Source organism: Fistularia commersonii, chromosome 16 (assembly GCF_037954325.1).
Source record: "Fistularia commersonii isolate RoL2024-O1a breed Wild chromosome 16, RoL_Fcom_v1.0, whole genome shotgun sequence".
In the NCBI taxonomy this organism is placed as follows: domain Eukaryota; kingdom Metazoa; phylum Chordata; class Actinopteri; order Syngnathiformes; family Fistulariidae; genus Fistularia; species Fistularia commersonii.
In genome coordinates this window covers 11,727,486-11,747,090 of record NC_141299.1, presented here as the reverse complement: position 1 = coordinate 11,747,090, position 19,605 = coordinate 11,727,486, and the positions used below count along the sequence as shown (strand labels likewise).

Genomic DNA, 19,605 nt, shown 5'->3' with positions numbered 1-19,605 from the left:
TTGCGATGTAGTGAAATGAAATCATGCATTAGTGAGCTTCTAGTTTTTTTTAAGTCGTATGCAAACTAATCCACTAGAGGGCACGCCAGCTTCGTTTCAGAACCTCAGGTGTCCTCGTATCATTAGCATACCTGCAGCATCCCTTAGCGTAGACTTACATGACAAGTGCTGTCGGACTGAATTCAATGAATGGTGTTATAGTTCCCTAGTAGGGGTGAAAAAAACATCAATCAAACGAGGTTTTATTTGCAAAAGGGACGAGGTTTTATTTGCAAAATACGAGGTGCGTTAAAACACACACACACAACAATCGTATCGAATGAAGTCCGTGTTATAAAATCCAAACAATACCAGGGGACTATTTTGACCTCTGGAGTTCCTGTCTCCTCGTTAGACCGATGAAGAAAAACTTCCCCTCTCCTAAAAACATCCGCTGACTAACACACACCCACACACACACAAAAACAGAGAGAGAGAGAGAGAGAGAGGCTAACATGGACGTATTATTCATGGGTGTGCGACCCACAGCGAATGTGTCTGATTAAAATGTAACGTCGGTACTTCACGCTGTCCCCTGACAGAAAAACTACTCCCTGCGGTTCCGGTTCATTGTTCCCTCCGCACCGTTTCCTCTGGGAGTTTAAGCCGCCTCTGGGACCGGGGACCGGGGACCGATTGACCGGACCAGAAGAATTACTGGAAGCCTCGACGGGGGCAGGGTATGTGCTGGCTGTCAACGGTTTTTTTCTCTTGCGTTGATTGGACGGAACCACACCCCCTCGTCCCCTATATCACACTTCCCATTGGCCAGAGATCACGTCAATCATTCCACTTTCAGGTCCCCCCCTCAAGTTTGAAACTTTTTTTTTTTAAAACAGGGAGGAATCGGGTTACAACCGAACCCACAGCAACCGAAAGAAGAAAACACTTAATAATTCACACATCTGTGCCCGGCACAAGAAAAAAAGAAGCTGCGGCAAGAGGGCGGGTTTTTTTTTTTTTTTTTTAATACATAAATTTTGGGAGGTGGAGTGGGGAATAACCAAACAAGCAACCAGTAGCGTGTAGGAGTTTTCCCCGCGGCTGCCGGGATGAAAACTTGAAAATATCTTGTGGTACTTCTTGTCATCTCGTCGGCCGATCGTTTCTTTCCTGCCCTGAGCTGAGAAAAGGTGAGTTTCTTAACGGTCGAGCGGTCTTAGATGCGACATACGGTCCCAAAACAAAAAACCCCGGGGTTAAACTCTTCTTTACACTTTGTTAGACCTTTAAAAGAGTCATCTGTCAGAGGAACAACTTCCATTTTCAAGTTCCCAGACTCTTGTTTATTTGGAAGTAAAAGGAAGTAACGGACATTTTTTTGGAGCACATTAGATTGGATTCAAATCTGTTTTTTTTTTTTTTTCATCCATCCATAGGAGTAGTATGAACATATTCCAGCTGATTTAATATTTTAAATGATATTTATTCACGGTTCATGTTCTGACATAGTGTTGATGGATATGGGGTTTTATGTTTTTTTAAACAAGCACTGTCATTTCAAAATACTGTGCTTCTGCTGTTTGTTTGTTTGATTGTTTTACCAAAGTTCCCACGTCTTCTTAAAACAAAGTTAACTGTTTCTTTCATGTTCAATTTACTGAAATAGAGAGAGAGAAAGAGGGAAAAGTACCAATTTAATCAGAATCTTGTGGTGTCCTTGCATCATTTTTTAAATAATTTTTGTTTGAGACCTTCTTAAATTCGATGGTAATCCTATCTGAGGGTTTCTAATGTCTAATCTAGTTTCTCACAAGAAACCAGAAAGCTCTTCTTTTTATTTTAATTCTTAATGAATTAAATTGAGAATGAATTAAATTCGAGCGTCGAGGCTTCGACAAAGCGAAAGCATTCATATCCAAACAATCAATGGTATAATCTCTATAGTGAAATTTACTGTGTTACCGGGTGAGATTTTTTTATTTATTTTTCCCCCCATCTGTCTGAGCATTTGGATAGTTGCTGAAAATGTCCTGGAAATGGATCTGGAGAACAGGGTGGGAACCATGAGAAGGATTCGCTAAATTTCATGTTGGCTGTATTTCGGGTTTGGAACCAGATGTGCCGCATTGACCTACTATTGAAACGGTTGTATAATAGATAAATCAGATAGAAAATGTAGTGTGTCATCATTACTATTTTACAAGGACCTTGTGTTTTGCATTTATGACTGTACCTGCCGCAGCTCAAAATCCCACAGGAAGTGGAGGAAATGTGTAGAAAACACATTAAGAACATTAGTTGATCCCTGTTGATTTAAACCCCCTAACAAGCTTTGCTGTTCCAGATTAGCGCACTGCCATATGCAGGTACATATGTTTTTTTTTCCACACTGATATTTTGCCACTCTGTGCTGTGTTTGCAATGTTAGAGCCTCTCTCCAGAAACAAGGTTTGAGTCGGATGAATAGGTTAAGTGTGCGATGGAGGTACGGGGCCACGTTATCATGCAGCTCCTCAACATGCGTGTCAAATTTAGTAAAGCTCTGGTCGTGCCTCTCCTCAAGCATTAACTGCATAGGCTGTGACATGGACTGGACTTTTCCTCCAACTCTGTCTGCGTTGCCTGGGCTTCCTTTGTGTCTCTGTTGCCGATGGTAACCGGGGAGCTTGGGCAAAATACGAATTTGAAAAAATAAATGAGACGTCAGTTCCTTTTTCTGTGCATCATGTCACTTACATCAAATCAACCTTTGCGCCGAAAAGACCTGACATTATTGAGCCGTGTTGACCTTCGGGTAATAAGTCGGGTAATGATAAAGGGATTTTTCAGCACTTGTAAGTTTTATTAGCTCGAACATCAAATAGTCAATGAGCATTATAGTCGTTCGTAATTATCGGGCATAAAATATGTCTACGTCTGTTTCCCTAGAGCTTGCAAATATATTAAAAATTGAATGCCGAGGTAAAATTAAACCCTGTTTGTTTTAGATTTCATCCATGACTGGTTTTTATGTGCATTTGCTTTTCCACCATTAATCATAGCTTTGTGCTTCCTCATTGTTTGTTTCAGCACAATACGATTCTGAAGGGCAATAAATAACAATACACAATGAGCGCACAGGCTGCTGGGCCTCATCTATATATATTTCAGTGTATCAGTGAAGCGCATTGTAAGAACAGAACAATGAAGTCATGTTGCCAGAAATTCCCCATGTGGTGTTTTAATACAATCCTACAGTTGCAGCTGACAGACAGTCATTCTCGCTAGGAACAGTCCGTGGTAACTCATTGACAAAGCAATAAAGGTGTTTGACCTGCTTTCGCTAGGCTGCAAAGTTCAGCCCGAACACGCAGGTGGCTTCCAGTTCCCCTGGATACCACTAATACTATGAGCATGTGTGTGAAAAAGGGGAGCCGCATGAACTGCAAATATCACAGCATTGTTTGAAATAGAAAGACCGTGCTCGGCCTCTAGACGGACAGGCTGGATTGGACTGAGATCCGCTGAAGTCGCGGATGAGTCACAGCCATGTCTTCCCTTACTGGCTTGAGTGACAAGCAGCAACGCCGTTCTTCTACGCCGGGACACTGATATTTGCCATTTGAATAAATCATGTTAACAGACTCAGTGCTCTGAGTTTAAGGCAAGGGAAATTAGTCATTATAAGCCTTTTATTGTGTCCTCAATTAAATTAAGTAGCTGTGACATCCGTCACAACTCAAGCATCAACTAGCACCATGATTATGTCTCCATTTACAGTACATGCAGTTCGGCACTGATGGGAGGCCCATTATATTGTAACCTAAGCATTATTAAAGTTGGACATGGCATTAAAAATGATGCTGAGCCAGTTGCTTTCAATTCATTCTTTCATATTGTCCTTGTACATGATTGCATACAAGCTCAGTTGTATTAATAACACAACTATCTAAGCATCAATGTTAATTCTATGGCAAATGTGGCTTGTGAGGGTTGTAAATGTCCGCAGGCAGCGCGGCAATAACATCGCTGCTCTTTTCCCAGCCTTATTATACATGCTTGTCACTGGCTGATGCTCATAGATTGCGGCCAACGGTCTGCATGTGCAACTTGTCCACACTTTTTCACACACTTTGTCACACATTCTTGCTTTGACCTGTGGCCAGGCAGCAGACTTCTCTTAGCCTCGGGTCTATTTTAATCCAAATTGTCTGGCTGAATTATTAAACCCTGATCCATTATATGCTGACGTGTTAATTATTAATTTTTCAGTGGGCTCAGGCAGATCTGAGAAAACTGTTAAAAAAAAGAATAGGATGGGGCATAGTGTCTGAGCAAGAGGCTTTTTGTTTTGCCTTCGTTCTCACTAAATCTGCACAAGTATGCACAGATCATGATTGTGGGTTCAATAAGAAAGTGACATGACATGCCATGCAGGAGAGAAGTATTCTGTTCACACCATACATGCTTTAGGGTCTCAACATGTAAATTCTTGCATTTCACTATTAGGATTCCCGCATCAATGCCTCTGAAGCAAACGAGTGTGGGTTTAATGCGATGATTACACAAAAACATACTGTCAGGGGCCAAATGCAAACTGCACTTGCACCAGAAGCTCATATATGAGTCTGTTATGCAACATCTCAAGAGAAGGGTGAGACAAATGCGTCAAAAACTGATAAAAGATGAAATTTCACTTGTTCTGATATCCTGTCATTGGTTCCCCGCCAGTGGAGTGATTCCAGTTGTGCAGCTCATTTGAGTGGTTACTTGTCCTCTGAACACAAATCACAGATGCACCTTATGTAACAGCCTGAGTTTTCTATTGTTTCTCCAAGTGGAGATGGATTATCTCACAGAGAGCGGAGAAAATGAGGTTCTCTGATTTCAGATTTTTCATTTAGTCGGCATCTAATGACGGCCATTATCAAGAGCTCAATTTTGCAATTGTTTCTTCCTTGTATATATATTTTTTTTGCCAGCAATTCAAGATGCTTTTTTTTTTTTTTAATTAGTCTTTGTTTTTAGTACAAAATTAATACCCAAACGTTCTACATGATGTCTTATTCAATCAAAGACCCATTTCTAAATATATTCAGGTTACTAACACAGAAGCACAGGAAATCCTCTTAACCGAGACACAGCAAAAAGGAAGCACTCTGCATTTTTCATGGAATCTTATCTTTGCCAAAAGCAATTGTCTCTTGATGAACTACTTGATTAATCATCTTATTGATTCAATTCTAAGGTCTCCAGTGGCAACAGAAGAGTCTGGAGAATGTAGTTTTTTTTCAGTATCAGAAAAGCAAGACTTCATAATGCAGATAGCTCCATTTGTCTGTACGGATGGCACAGATGTTTTCAATTTCCATTTTCACTTTTTTCCACAAAAAGTCACGAGGCACGAATGCAATATGTAAAGTGAATGTACACAATTAATCAGTCAATCCATGCCTTGAATGCGACCTTCCAAATCACATATCTAATAATTGTTAGTCACTGATACTTTGATTATATTCTTGATGATAATTCCCAAAATGTATTAAACTTTAAAACTATTATATCATTAGAAATAACTTCTACAAATGACGGATTCTTATACTATATATCCATCTACTGGTGTGACTCTTAAAAATGATTATAATATTTAGTAGACTGCTAAAACAGGATAGTACTTGTGGTTCGAGTGCATATCCAAAGGGAAAGCAGCAACGTCCTAAACACGTTCCGGTCGTGTGCTTTTCCTTTTTACAGTCGGTTTATGTTTCACTCAACTGGATTGACATTTGAAAATACTTTCCTGAATTCTGGGACCGTGTGATTTATATTTTATGGATTAACCGGTTCATTGCCTCCCCGCTAGAAATACCTAGGAAACAGATTCAGGACATAAGTCACTATAAGGTTAACAGGTGAAGGAATAAGTGAGATGAGGCCCGTGGTTTAACTAAAACATCTTGAAACAGCATCAGAAGCCTGCTTTTCCATTCCTGTGACGTCCGCTCGGTGACTCGGAAAGCGACAACAAATAAAAGTTTGACATTTCTTATGACCCATACAGCGTGTTAAACAGAGACAACACTAACTTGCAGTTTAGCCTTACCCCCCCCAAAATTCCGCTGGATCTCCCATCGCTCTTCAAGACATCTGAGTGATGCCGTTTAAGTCAATTTTCACTGTTTCAACAGAATCCCTAGGGTGGGTTTAAGCAGTATCCCCGTAGTTTATCACCAACCTGACTCTTATTAATTATACTGTATATAGACTCTACTTTTGACAGTAAATGCATATTTTGGGATTATGATTTTGGAGCATTGCCCACCTTTTTTTTTTTTTTTTAGAAGCTACTTCAGAGAATTTGGACCAGTGTTTTTCATGTGTCTCCTAACTTGGGATTTCACTCTGGCAACCCTTGAAATTTGATTTAAGATTTAGTAATGTTCCTGGAACCAGTTTAGTTGTAATAATCAAATGGAAGTACCCAAAGATAACTTGTTTTATGAAGTGTGTGCGGACTCATCACTTGCTCCTTAAGAGGCCACAATGCGATTGAGTCATAGTGTCCAAACTGACTTTAGTTATAGTTTGTTCATTTCATGCACTTGCTTTACCTTGATCCCATTTCTTTTTTTTTTATTAAACTTTTTTCCTTAGTTAGTATCCAGAAAAGATTAACTCAGAATCCCTGCATGATATGAGGATGTTCTCAAAAAGGATGAGGTTTGGATGAAAAATGTTTACAAATCCCAAAAATGAAACATTCCCAGGGTGGAGTGAAGGATGGTGGTCAGCCCAGGAAGTAACTAGATCTGAAACACCTTCAACCTTTTCAGTGGCAAAAACAAACAAAAAAATAGTTTTGGAGAGACTAATAAGTTATATCTTTAAAAAAAAATCTGTGCTCATCTATATGGTTATCAATTCATTAATTAAGTTTTTGTTTTCATTTTTCTATCAAATTATGTATTTTTTTTTTCTAGTTTGAGCCCGCTGTGATGCAGTTTTAGATTTTAATTGGATTTCACTTGTTTGCTGAAAGAAAACATGCAATTTTAATTTGTCAAAGGAGTTTTCAAAATGAATACTGTGGACATGAATCTACTTGGTGGGGAAAATGGAGCCAAATAGCTAAGTGAGACAGTAACTACGGCAAGATATGCACTGGAAACAGAACTACTAAATTGATCCTTTTTGCATTTTAAATGTCTTTGACATTTAGTTGAGAGGATTTACAGCTCCTTCATTTCTGCTAGTGTCAACACTACTTCTTGATATTGATTTTTCTGTTTTTAAAGCAGTGAAATAAGATGATTAAAAAGAGAAAATGGAAGCAAATTAGAGAAAAGGAAAATTATAAGAAAGAAAATCAAGCAGTTTAGGTCTGACGCGGCCGGGGGGGGGGGGTTGGCGTGACTCGACCGTTTGAAAACCGCCAGAAAACTCGAAAACGTAGTCCTCCCCGTCAGCTGATGAAGTCGTCCATTTCAGAGCCACAGTTGCCCAGTCCATGCGACCAGTGATCCCTGAAGAGCAAGCAAGTCGTGACTACTTCTTTCTTTTTTCTTTTTTTTTTTTTTGCACCACCATCGACCAATCACTCGCGAGATGAATTGTCATGGAAAGTTTTACACTCTTTGCCGGAGTTATTTTGGCCAGCCTTGTTTACAAAGCACAGGAGATATGCGTTCCGTATTGATTTTATCTTTATGCTGACCATTTATAAGTAGTCACTAAGCTGTCTAGACTGGTGGCAGGTATTACAGCGGCTTGTTTTTGGGTGCTGTGATCACCTCTGCCTTAGTATTCACACTGACATCTGTTTGAGTGGATCTAACTTCCAGAAGTTGTCAGACTTTTGTTTTGTTAAACCGTAAACTACAGCCGACGCAGGGTGCTCACGTTGGATTCTCGTCACTGGTAAATTTGCTCAGACAATAACAAAGCTGCCCTAAATATATAAAGCTGTGTAGCTGTGTTTTGATGTTTTTTTTTTTGGTTTGTTTTTGTTTTGTTTTTTGAGGTTCAGTCCTTCCCACCTTCCAGTGAAAAAAAGTCTATTTGAGCAAGTTATATTCTTCACTTTGCGGATGTTGTTTTGACAAAGGGCAGTGTGAAGATCCCCCCACCACCACCTCCACCCCCATCTTCTGAGGCCCAGCTGGGATAATGCGTGTCTTGGGTGAGCTAAACGGAAGTGGAGAACTGTAGCTCTAAATGCGAATCCACCAAAGAGGCTTGAGAACATACTGGGATCCTGTTGTTCGGTCAAATAAGTTTGGGTTCGGGCCATGTGTGGTCACAGTCATTTACATGTATCAGGAATATATCAGTGGCACCTTGAAATTACCAGTGGACGTGTTAGTGCAGTGTTTTGGATTTTGGTCGTAAGTTCAGGCAGACATGTCCAAGGAAGTGCATTGTTACCTCCTGCTAGTAAAGAACAATGTATCTTTTGTTAGTAAAAAGCAATGGCGAACGCAAATTTCTTTGCAGTCTAAAACTGAACTGTAGTGGGAGTAAAAATACTCAAACCACACTTTTTCTTTTTCCTTTGGAACAAGCAACGGTTTTTGCTTTTGAATAGGTATTGCTCAATTTCAGGCATTTTGACTTGCTGAAATGGAGAAATCATTCTATTGGGAAAATAAGACCAAAGAAAAAAAAAAAATTACTATTTTTGGTCTCTCGTGTATTGAAAATAAACTGAGCCCCAAACCCAGATACTAACTGAATGACTCAGTCGAATCAGCGGCAGAATGAGATTCAGTCACAGGTGGCCACTGAAATATGTGGAGACAATAATAGACACACTGAGAGCGGTCCATTTGTAAATTGCATATCATGAATGTTAATGTAGGACTATTCAGGCTCTTTCATGGTGTGTATTTTCTCCCTTATGTCCCATATTTTATAGGGTAAACTAAAAGGCCTCCACAGCTTTGGACTGTTCACCCTAAAGAATAAGCAGTGTCTTCCATTTAGTTGCTTTTCAGTGACTGCTTCTAAAATTTTAGAGATTAGGGGCGAAATTACCTATTATTCCATTCAATGAAATTATATTATCTCCCAACACCAGACTTGTATTAAAATGCATTTAAGACAAATTTTCTTCATTATGTCTGTTTGCTTCAACACATATTTGTATTCAGTGCATATAATCCATACATTAGCGTGATTAGTAAGTTATTTACATTGTTTTGCACTTGTATTATTAAAAATAATCTCTTTTTCTTTTTTTTTTTTAAAGATAGGAGCAGTGGCCCTAGACATGGGAATCTAGTGAATAACTAGAAGTATGAGTGGGAGCCATTTATCGCAACTATTGTGCAGCTGAAATCAGACAAGATGTACCAAATTGTTTTGAAAAACATGAACAGGCTAAATCCGGTTCCGTTCACCTGCAGGAGGGTGTTTGTTCGCAGATACAGTAACCAGCGTCCCTCGCTATCACGAAACCTCCATCTAGCGCTGCAAAGGTCCGGTTTCATTTCCATGAGTCATGTTTGGTTGGCTTTTGCCCTCATTGTCTTCCGGAGTGGACGCCTGCGTGCTTGTTGTTGATCCTTCAGCTCCTTTTACCGTCTTGGTTTTTTTACACTTGGGACTTTACATTTGACGCAACCCTTCTTGAGTTTTTAGCGACTCAGCAAGCCTGACATAACATACAACGTGTTTGCATAACAGCGCGAGATGTGGGTTAGCGTCATTTCGAAAACGCCGTCGTGACTGCGGCTAGAATATGGTGCCTCCCTACCTTGCAGCTATGCAGCTGTCTTGTCTCGTTCGCCCTCGTATCAGTAAAAAATGCTGCCCGTCTAAGTAATGTAGAGATGCTGTGTCAGGGTTAGGCTGCCTGTCCCGGGGCACCGGACTTCACAGATCATTTAGATTTGGGTCTAGCCACTCTCGTGCTGCAAAGTCACCAGGAAAAAGACAGTTCTCATTCAAGAAGCTTTTCATCATTATAAGCTCCTTGTCCCTGTGGCCCTTCTTTGTCATTTGAATTGAGTTAAGGCCGAAGGAAAGTGGAGAGGTGGGGTGAGGGGGGGGATCAGCGAGAAGAATGTTATTTCATCCCGAAACGTGCTAAGAGGTCTGTTGATTGACTCGCGCCCCCCCCCCCCCGTTTGATTGAAAGCTCACAAAAACAGTCCTCGGTTCCCCGGCAGTCAAAGGTGTTGGCATTTCTGTTGACGATTTCTGAGTGTCCCTTTTTGCTTTTTTTTTTCATCCCCTTCCTGTCTTTTTCTGATGCGCCTCGACAGGATACGCAGAGTTGACAGCTATGATTCCTGCGGTTCAGCGAGAGTGGATTTTAATGAGCACTATGAAATCTTCCTTAAATCTGAGAAAGTGGTTACTTCTTGTAATGCATCCAGTTTCCATTATCACACATTTTTAAACTCTTGCACAGCCATCTGTAACGGTGCAGAGGCGAGACAGTCGTGCTCTAAGGGTGCCGAAATGACTTATTTCAAGGCTGGTCAATATGATGAAATAGTAAAAGCAGAACTAAGTGATTATCAGTCCCTACTCACACCAATGCAAAGATCTCAAGATCAGTTGTTTTTTGTTTTTTTTTTTTTTCTGTCTAATCATTAGCATCTCTGTGTTTCACACTTGTTGCATCAGAGCAGGATTTCCTGTAACAAGTACGTCTCGGCAAGTTTAGAGTTACAATCATGGTGAAAATGGTCGATAGGGATCTGCCAGCGATCCTTGATCAGCACAGCGAGAAGCCAGACGAAACGGCCGGCACCTGCAAGCAAGGAAAGGAGCGAGCCGCAAAATCGGTTGCGTAAAAATGACCTTTCCTTTCTTGCATTTCCACGATCTTTCGGGTTCGATATGCAGCACCTCCGACCCTTTTTTCTATCTCTCTGTCTGTCTCTGCATCCCACCCCCTCACACCCCCATCCATGTGTCTCCTCCCTGGTGAAGCATCCTGCTGACACTCTCTAAGGAGTCTTATTGATATTCTTGGAGAGGCATTGCAGAGAGAGGAAAGAAAGAGAGGGATGAAAGTCACACACTGTAGCTGCAGACAAACTGCCTTCTAGTATCATCAACAGTTTAGGGAGGGAGAAAAAAAAAATTCACAGTTTGCCCAGCAGGAATATGTCACCATTCACCTCATGCGCCGCTCTAATATTATTAGCCAGCGGGAGCTCGGCTGTACATCAATCCTACACATTTTTCGGAGTTGTTTTCATGTGGCGGGATACTGTATGAAATGCAATATTTTATTGTTTTGTGGCACTTTATTCAAATATAATTATTCAATTTTTGACTGCGGTTTTTCTGAGACACAGCATTTAGCATGTCAGAGATATATCAAGGAAATGAGGTTTGACTGCGGAGCCTGTTATATTTCTACTGGGGTTAGTGTGTGTGTGTGTGTGTGTGCGGGTGCGTTTATTTGCATTAGTATATCCTTGATTTTTTATTTTTTTTGGTAACGTTCACATGTTTTGTGAGACTGCACAGTATTTCTTCTACTACACTTTAAACGATTTCGACTCATTTTTCTCTCCAGCAACAGAGAATGAATCAGCAGGTGATTGATTTTAAGAGCTGTTCCGCTTCAACCCCTTTTGGATTTTCCACCTGTTTCTTACAGTCGTGATCTGAAATTTCCCTGTTTTTGGACTGTTGTTTAGAAAGTAGTACGGGATTTGAACACAGCATTTTAGGAAATAAAAAAAAAAAGCTGTTGGAAACAATTTCACAAGTGATGTTTTGAAAAATGACTTGATTTTAGAAAATAACCAGACATCTCAAATATACACTCAATAAAACCTCGACGGAGGAAGGTGCAGTTAAAGAAAACAATTTCAGGAGCTTGCAGCCCCACAGCAACATTTTCTAATTTTATTACACATTAAAGTAATCCATGTTTTTCCTCTTGAGACGGTTTTGATTAAGTTAGCTACACTGCACTTAAATGTTATTAAGCAGATGTTGCCCTTTCACAGATATTTCTGTATTGATGCATATTGTCAGACAAAACAAATACTCCAAAGTCATTAGTTAGTTCATATGCAAAAAAAAACTATCTGATCAGTGCGTTTTATATTCTGAGACGTTGTTAAGTCAATGACTCACAACCTTCCTTGCGGCAAATATAAATGTCAGGACATGAAGTGCCAGTCATTTTAGAATACTGACGACAGCTGACGTTGCTATGTTGTGTGTTTTTCTTACGTTCTTTGTCTTAAGTAAACATGATCCACCATCTTCTCAAAATCCAAATGTTAATGATCATGCTGACATTTTTAAGTTTGATGTCACCTTAGTGTCTGTGTGTGTGTGTGTGCCTGTTTGTGTAAATGTTCAATTTAGAAATGTTCAAGTTGATATACAAATAGATGTTTTTTTCTCTCTTAACTGAAAATCAATTATCTTTGAAAGGGATAAAGTAAATACTTTAACCTGTTTTACCCGTTTTTCTATTAATTCCTAAGGGTGTTATTTCCTAGGAAAGAGGATGAAAACGGGGCCAATCTCAAGGCAAAATTAAACTTTTATTTTAGTTTCTCCTGTCTCTTCAGACTTAATCATTCTCTTTGTGCTGATATTGGAGCGCTCCTCTGGAAAACCGCTTTTGTCGCCTGTTTATGTTGATGCGCTCCTTGGCTACCCTTGGAGATCTGTGCAGGTTAGAGAGGAAACATGTTGGAAAACAGAATACTTTTCATTCTTTCACAAACGGAACGTTAAAAAAAAAAAAAAAAAAAAAAACGCAAAGATTGACCCGGAGAACTCGCCAAGCCGAGCCTGCCGAAGCGAGGAGCCGTGGTCTCATTTTGATTGAGCAGTGACCCCCCCCCCCCCCGCTATTTCTAAATCCCTATAATGCGCAGAACCTTTCACTGCCTCGCCCCACTCTAAAAACACATGCACGCACATGCGTGTGTGCAAACACACACACACACAGCAATGTCATCACACACAAATCATATCACAGCAGCAAGAGAACCTGCAATCTCTTGCTGTCTATCACGCATATATGCGTACCTTGTTCTCCAAGTGCTTTCATCTGCTGAGGAGCCCTTTCTCTGCTTTGCATGGCGCTGCTGCTGCTGCTGCTGCTGCCGCCGCCGCCGCCTTCACTCCTACAAGCATAATGCTGCACTCTTCTCTAACTGCAGGCTGTGTGCCAGAAGGTGGCTGAGACTAATTTGACAGCTGCCATGGCTCATTATCCGATAAAGGGGACAGTTCTTCGCCCAGCAGTTTACACACTATTAATGTAAATGCGCTAACCTCACACATTACTGGCTGTCGGGGTAATATCTGCGGCTCTTTGCTCCCATTCTGTTTCCCTCCGTGTTTATTAAACAGAAAATATTTCCAGTCATCATGCCCACCCACTTTTCTCCTCTCCTTTTCTTTTCTGTTTCGTTGGTCCTGGGCTTCAGACCTCGCCATGGACTCCTTCAGCACGAAGAGTTTAGCCCTGCAGGCGCAGAAGAAGTTTATGAGCAAGATGGCCACCAAGAGCATGGCGAACCTCTTCATCGACGACACCAGCAGCGAAGTGCTGGACGAGCTTTATCGGGTCACTAAGGAGTACACCCGCAATCGGAAGGAGTCCCAGAAGATCATCAAGAACTTGATCAAGATGGTGGTCAAGCTGGGAGTGCTCTACAGAAACAACCAGTTCAGTAGCGAGGAGCTCATACTGGTGGAAAACTTCAGGTGGGTTTGTAACACGTGCGGCTCAGATATTGAAAAATACACGATATGAAACTGTCAAAAACGAATCCCCCTTTAAAGTGTATGTTTTCCATTTTGGTTTCAATATTTACCACGCTGTCTTGTGCGCCTCCTGTTAACGATCTTTCGGTTGCACAATTGGGCAGAAATAGAAAAGCTTTATTGTCTTTGGAAAGTGCGATCCAACGAAATTAAGGATAAGGGTTGTGAAACCCGAAGGCGTCACGGGAATTCTGGATAATGGCCTTCAGTAAAGTGTTTCCTGGTTCGGGGGAGTTTGTTAAAGGTTCAAAGATGAACTCATGCAGGCTGACGTTTGTCTTCTTTTTTTTCAAACCACACGGTTACTGCAGTAAATAAGAGGTTTAAAAAGGATCAAATTAATTTATCACAGTAATACTGTCTCAGTTTATAATCAAAGCTATTGCACCAATTTATCAAAATGCTTCCGATTATTTATTTTTTTTTGTCACGCAGGGCAGTCAGAACAATTTGTGCAATCGTCAGTTATAAGAGTTGGCAACAATCAACTGTAAACAGGTATAAAATCAAAGTTATATTGCTTTTAACTTTTAATTTTTCTCTGCAAAGTCAGTCAAAACATAATTTTAGCGCAATTAAAGCTAAAATCAAATTTACCCTTTGCAGGAATGGTAATTTAGAAATCAGGGTTTTTTTGTTTTTTTTTTCAATGTTTGTTTTAGTGTGATGTCATTCTGAATGGTATTTTTTTATTGAGTAATTCAACACTGTATTGCCAATGTGTCCAACATCTCTGATACTTCCCTTGCTTTGTCTCTACTAACAACCCCCTTCTGCCAATATCCACATCCAGTGGCTGAGTATTTCCAATTGTTAGTTTTTCAGAGTTGAACCGTTCAGAAGTCTGTGTAGCACCAACAGAAGCTACAGTAGCTTCTGTATCAACAGGCTGAGGTGAACTATTTTGATGATTCTCCTCAGTCCAAACACACTTAAGTGACCCTTCAGTTGACAGTTGGTTGACATTATAAAAAAAACAAAAAAAAAAAACAACTGGTATCTATAAATCTTTTTCAACGCTTAGATTTACATAGTTTATCACGGGGTACACGTATCGCTCGCCGTGTGCCGTCGGCCTTTCTCTCCCCCACTTTTTCGCAGAGAAACAAGGCTAAAATGAAAGAGCTTGAACAAACCGCGTCAAATGTTCCTCCGTAAATTAAACTAATGAATGCATTTGCAGAGCTCCACACTGTGACTACGGGTTTCTTGGTAGCGGTAATATTTGATGGATTTTCCCCTGCCTGCAATTTGTCTGGTAATGTTATCTGAATGATAAGTTTGGTTAAACCCTATGGCGCTCCTAAATGATTGCCGAGGTAGATATGCTTCCGCCTCTTCGTGTCTTCTCACCTGCCTACGCCCAGGCAGCGTAGGGGGGTTTTGACACAGCAGCGGCTCCAGCCTTGGAGTGATCTGCTACGCCGCAGTGGAGACGCAGGTGGGGCATGTCCGTTGTGTCGCTTCAGAGCAGAGTCACGTGGACGCATCGAATAAAGCGCCGTGTTTATTATCTCAAAGTCGGATAGGAATGACTGTAACTACGGCAACTGTCAACAGCAATGATGACAAAAATGTATCAAAGGTGTAAAAGGTCAAATTCAATTAAAATGGAAGGTCAAATTCAATTAAAATGGATTTGTTTGTTTGTTAGTTTTTTTTTTTTAAATACCATAGTTTTTTTTTTTTTGGTCCGTTGTTAACATCACCTTTAAATGGAAACTTTGACGCATTCTATAAACGTGATAAAAAAAAGTGTTCCCTTTTCATCTGATCGTGGAAGTCACATCGTGCATGGTCTTTGATAGGAAGACATGAGGAAATGCAGTTAGGGAAACTGGAAGATCAATTCACAGGCAGTTTTTTGAGCCGTATGTCTTCCTGGAGGCAGGGCTTTTTGTGTGACAGATAGCTGTCAATCAAGAAAGAGCCTTCAGATTCTTGGATTTTTTTATTTTTTTTTTTATAGCCATAAAGGTCTGTCACAAAAAGACATCGCTTACTTGAGATATTAGTCAGACTGCAACTGTTGGCCGTGTTGGCTGTGTTTCATTTGCTCTTAACAACTCTTCCCAGCACAAATACAATTCATCAGAGATGAAGCTGCTGAATAAGTCTCTTTTAGAAATATCAGACCTTCATATACTCAGCCAACACTTATCAATAGTCAGCCATAGCTGAGTGCCTCTCGGATTAAAATAGAAGAGATGTCCCGATCGTGTCGTTTTGTCCCCTCCTCTGGTCCTTTAATTTAAAGTAGCTGTCACCATGATCTGATACTCCGGTGCATTAAAGGAGACAAGGTTATAAAAACACTGTTATATGGGCCTGCCACAATTTGAGTGAGGGCATTTTTATTATATTTATTTATTTTTTAACCTAAGACTTTCTCAACAATAGACGTAAACTTAAAAGAAACCTTGAAGACGAATTGCTACTTACGGGGGAGGGGGGGGGGAAAGGTGATTGAAAGACTGCAATTTTGGTTGATCTTGTAAAATGCTTTTTTTTTATCCCCGATCCCGGAGATCAGATCAGGACGTCCCCATTAAATAATGTTTTACTGCGTGTCGTCCCCTGCAAGTGAATCCTGGTGGCGGTCGAAGCTCACAGAGCTGTTTTTGAAAGACGTTTCTCCGTGCTAATGGAGACTAATTAAAACCCATTGTTACATCAGCACCTCGGATCTATAGGAAAGTGCCACGTGTGCATCGTGCAGTAAATTGAGATTAAACAGTCTGTCACTTCGAACTCACATACAGGAACAGTGATATATTTGGTTTGTGGAACTTTTCTAAAGAAAATCAAAAGACAGCAGTTTCTATTTTTACCCATCAGATATCTCTCCACGGTCAGAATTAGACACTGACAGCCTCTCTTCTCTTCTCCTTTCCTGTCCTTCTGTCTCACAGGAAGAAAGTCCACACTCTTGCCATGACGGCAGTCAGTTTCCACCAGATTGAGTTCACCTTTGACCGCCGGGTCATGAGCGCCATATTGAATGAGTGCCGTGAACTGCTGCACCAGGCCATCAAACGCCACCTGACAGCCAAAAGCCACTCGCGAGTCAACCACGTCTTCAATCATTTCGCCGACTGTGACTTCCTGGCGACTCTCTACGGGCCTTCGGAGGTTTATCGCGCTCACCTGCAGAGGATCTGCAACGGCGTCAACAAGATGCTCGACGAGGGAAACCTCTGACCTCCGTCGTCCACCCTCACGTCTGGTCACCTCCTCGTGTATCTCGTGGGATGTTTGTTTTTTTTTTTTATTATTTTTAAGGTGACAATCGCGAACATTCCCATTTGTCGGTTTGTATTCGAGTGCGCTTTTCAAACAGTTCCACAACACTGAAATTCCGCCAGCCAGCTTGTCCAAAATTTCTGTCTCTCCTGACTTGACTTTTTGTTCTTACCAAAGTAAGCAGATGCTCCAAGTGAATGTAGAACGCCGTGCTCTTATCAGTATATTTAGTAGTTGAGGCCTTGACAAGTGTGCCTTGAAAGAAGTATATTTTTATCTAGATTTCAAGGGCACTCTGTTTGTCCTCTTACGTCGTCAAAAAGAGACAAATCCTGGCGCAGGCCTTCAGTTATATCTATGCGAGGTGCCTTTTTTAATCAACAAATTTGGTCTGGGAAGCACAACAAAGAGAAACAACTGTCTCTCTTTCAAACAATCAAGGATATTAAAAAAAAATGTATTTTTGTGTGTTGTTTTTTTGTTTTTTTTGTCTGTTTCAAAGTGGTCTTGCACTCGCGATAAGCGCTGTACTGTACTCTCCGTTTAATAATGAAACCATGTGAATAGCAGCTGAGTAATCCCGCTTAGCATGCATTTGTGGATCAAACCAATCTTACACTGAACTCTTTACTTTGCGGAGAAGCTTGGGTTTTCCTTTCGGGCAAAACTCAGTTCTGCTTCTAACAGCCGGTCCGCCGCCACTATTTGGGTCACAGTGGACCGTAAATAATGAAAGAAATTTGATTGTACTGTGTATTGTCTCTGTGCCGCCTCAGATGACAGGCTGCACGCTCGCGCTTCGTAGTAACCCTCGACATTGTGTCTGTAAGTGTCATAATCACAAGGGAACAGCATGATCCGGTGTCAGGTGCAAAGCTCGGGAGCAGGCTAACTGCTAGTTCTAATACAGGGAGTCCGGGTCAGCTTTGTTTCGGGTCGCGTCGCCTTCGCCCTCAGGTCTTTCCAAAAAAGCGCTGGAATCGGTTTCGAATTCTGACAGATCTGAACTGAAAAGACTCCCCGTGAGCAGGCAGATAAAAGGCTGGACGGGGGGGGGAAAAAAAAACTGCAGCTCAACTCAATGATAGAAGCCAGGCAGAGTGTAGAGATTAGTACAGAGACAAACACAGCACCTGATTGTATTCCCTTTCTGCAATTAGAACTCCCTGATCTCTGGCCCCAAGCCTGCCTTTCTGTTTCTGTGCATGGCAGCCTCATGTAATGTGACAGAGGTAAATGTCTGTGTTTGCATGATACAAGTCATCAATAAGACTAAAGGATCTAGACTTTTTTTTTTTTTTTATAAAGGATCATATGAATAGTTATCTCTATCCCTATACCTCTCCAGCCTCACATAATAGCTATCTTTTCTTTTTTTTTTCTGTGTTTTTGTATTTTGTATCACTGAGCCTGTCTGGGAGATTGGTTTGTGCTCCAGCCTCATTTTGTATTCTGTGTGTTTGTTCGCATGGTAGTCTATGTGTGTGTGTGTGTGTGTGTGTGTGTGTGTACCTGTGAGAGAATTGGAAATTGAGCCGTGTAATAAGCGCTGTGCTTTTCCAGATTGGAGCTCTGAAACTTTAACTTCGTCCACAGCGGCTATGCCAAAGAACAGATGACAGACGTTCCTCAATTCGGTGTTTTGGTAGACAGCATGCACTTGACTATTATAGTCCTTATAATGATAAAGACAAAGATGGTGGCTGTTGTGGTTTCGGTCCTTTTGTTTCACTACTCACCTGAGTGTATTCTGGCGCATTGATTTCAATGACCTCATTTTTAATACTACAAATGCGGATCCTCGTATTTGAAAAGTGACATTACCATCAGAAACCCCCCCCTTTTCCGGTCCCTTCGCATCTTCGGGTTTTTTTCCCCCTCAATGTCTGCGTCGACATAGAAAGCACCACAACAGAAAGATAAGGAACTTTTCAACAGCCTCCTTTTATCCGACTAAAGCTCTTGATGAAGTATATTATTTTTGCGCATTTTGATTTTCACTTGTGTACATATGTTTGATTTTGTGTTTCTGTACTGTATCCAGACACAACAAATGTATCCACAATATACTTTTCTAAAAGAATACATGTCTTGTCTTGTCAATTAATGGAGCGTCTTCTCCGCCATTAGTCAGTTGTGTGTTGGAATTTTGCAGCTGGGTCGAGGGTTAAGCTGACTAGATCTGACCTGGATTTAGTCGGACAAATCCCTCCTCCCAACATTGTTAGGAAGCCGTGTAAATTAAATCAAGCCCATCTGACTCACAAACCATCCAAGTTTGGGTCATTTCTTTCCACTTCCTGCGAGCCCACACAGCAGTCGCTGGCTATACAGGAAATTAGTCAGTACTTTTGTTTCTGGAAATGTAAATATTTCACTTTATAATGTGTGTAATTTCTGTGCGGGGCGGCTGTTTTTCATACGACTGACGTCCGAAGATCTCAAGCCTGCTATTGTCAGCACTGCCCTCTTATCCTCAAGCATTATCTCAAATTTCATTTCTGTGAACACGCCCTTATTTTCAGACAACCGCGTTCAGAAGAGGCACTTTTCATTGTTTGAATGTGATGTCGCGTAAACGGTGTATATTTTGACATACAAGTTAATTTCTGAGTGTGTGTGTGTGTGGGGGGGGGGGGA

The 19,605-nt window shown here is 40.9% G+C and overlaps 1 protein-coding gene across 2 annotated transcripts; it reads left to right on the top strand.

Moving 5' to 3' along the window:
- The first annotated feature begins 547 nt into the window (after window positions 1-547).
- Window positions 548-19,045, top strand: tnfaip8l1 (tumor necrosis factor, alpha-induced protein 8-like 1). Of its 2 annotated transcripts, none has more exons than XM_086162453.1 (3): window positions 548-719; window positions 13,383-13,662; window positions 16,635-19,045. In XM_086162453.1, the coding sequence occupies exons 2-3, from the start codon at window positions 13,391-13,393 to the stop codon at window positions 16,921-16,923; spliced, it is 561 nt and encodes a 186-aa protein (XP_086018579.1). In that variant the 5' UTR covers window positions 548-719; window positions 13,383-13,390; the 3' UTR covers window positions 16,924-19,045. The 2 variants fall into 2 exon arrangements, with proteins under 2 accessions (XP_086018579.1, XP_086018578.1); XM_086162452.1 differs by lacking the exon at window positions 548-719 and adding an exon at window positions 773-1,172.
- The last annotated feature ends 560 nt before the right edge of the window (window positions 19,046-19,605 follow it).

Excerpts from the sequence above, each read along its gene's own strand:
- tnfaip8l1 (XM_086162453.1), top strand. The coding sequence starts at position 13,391 with ATGGACTCCTTCAGCACGAAGAGTTTAGCCCTGCAGGCGCAGAAGAAG. Across the intron at positions 13,663-16,634 it reads ATACTGGTGGAAAACTTCAG|GAAGAAAGTCCACACTCTTG; the intron begins GTGGGTTTGTAA and ends TCTGTCTCACAG.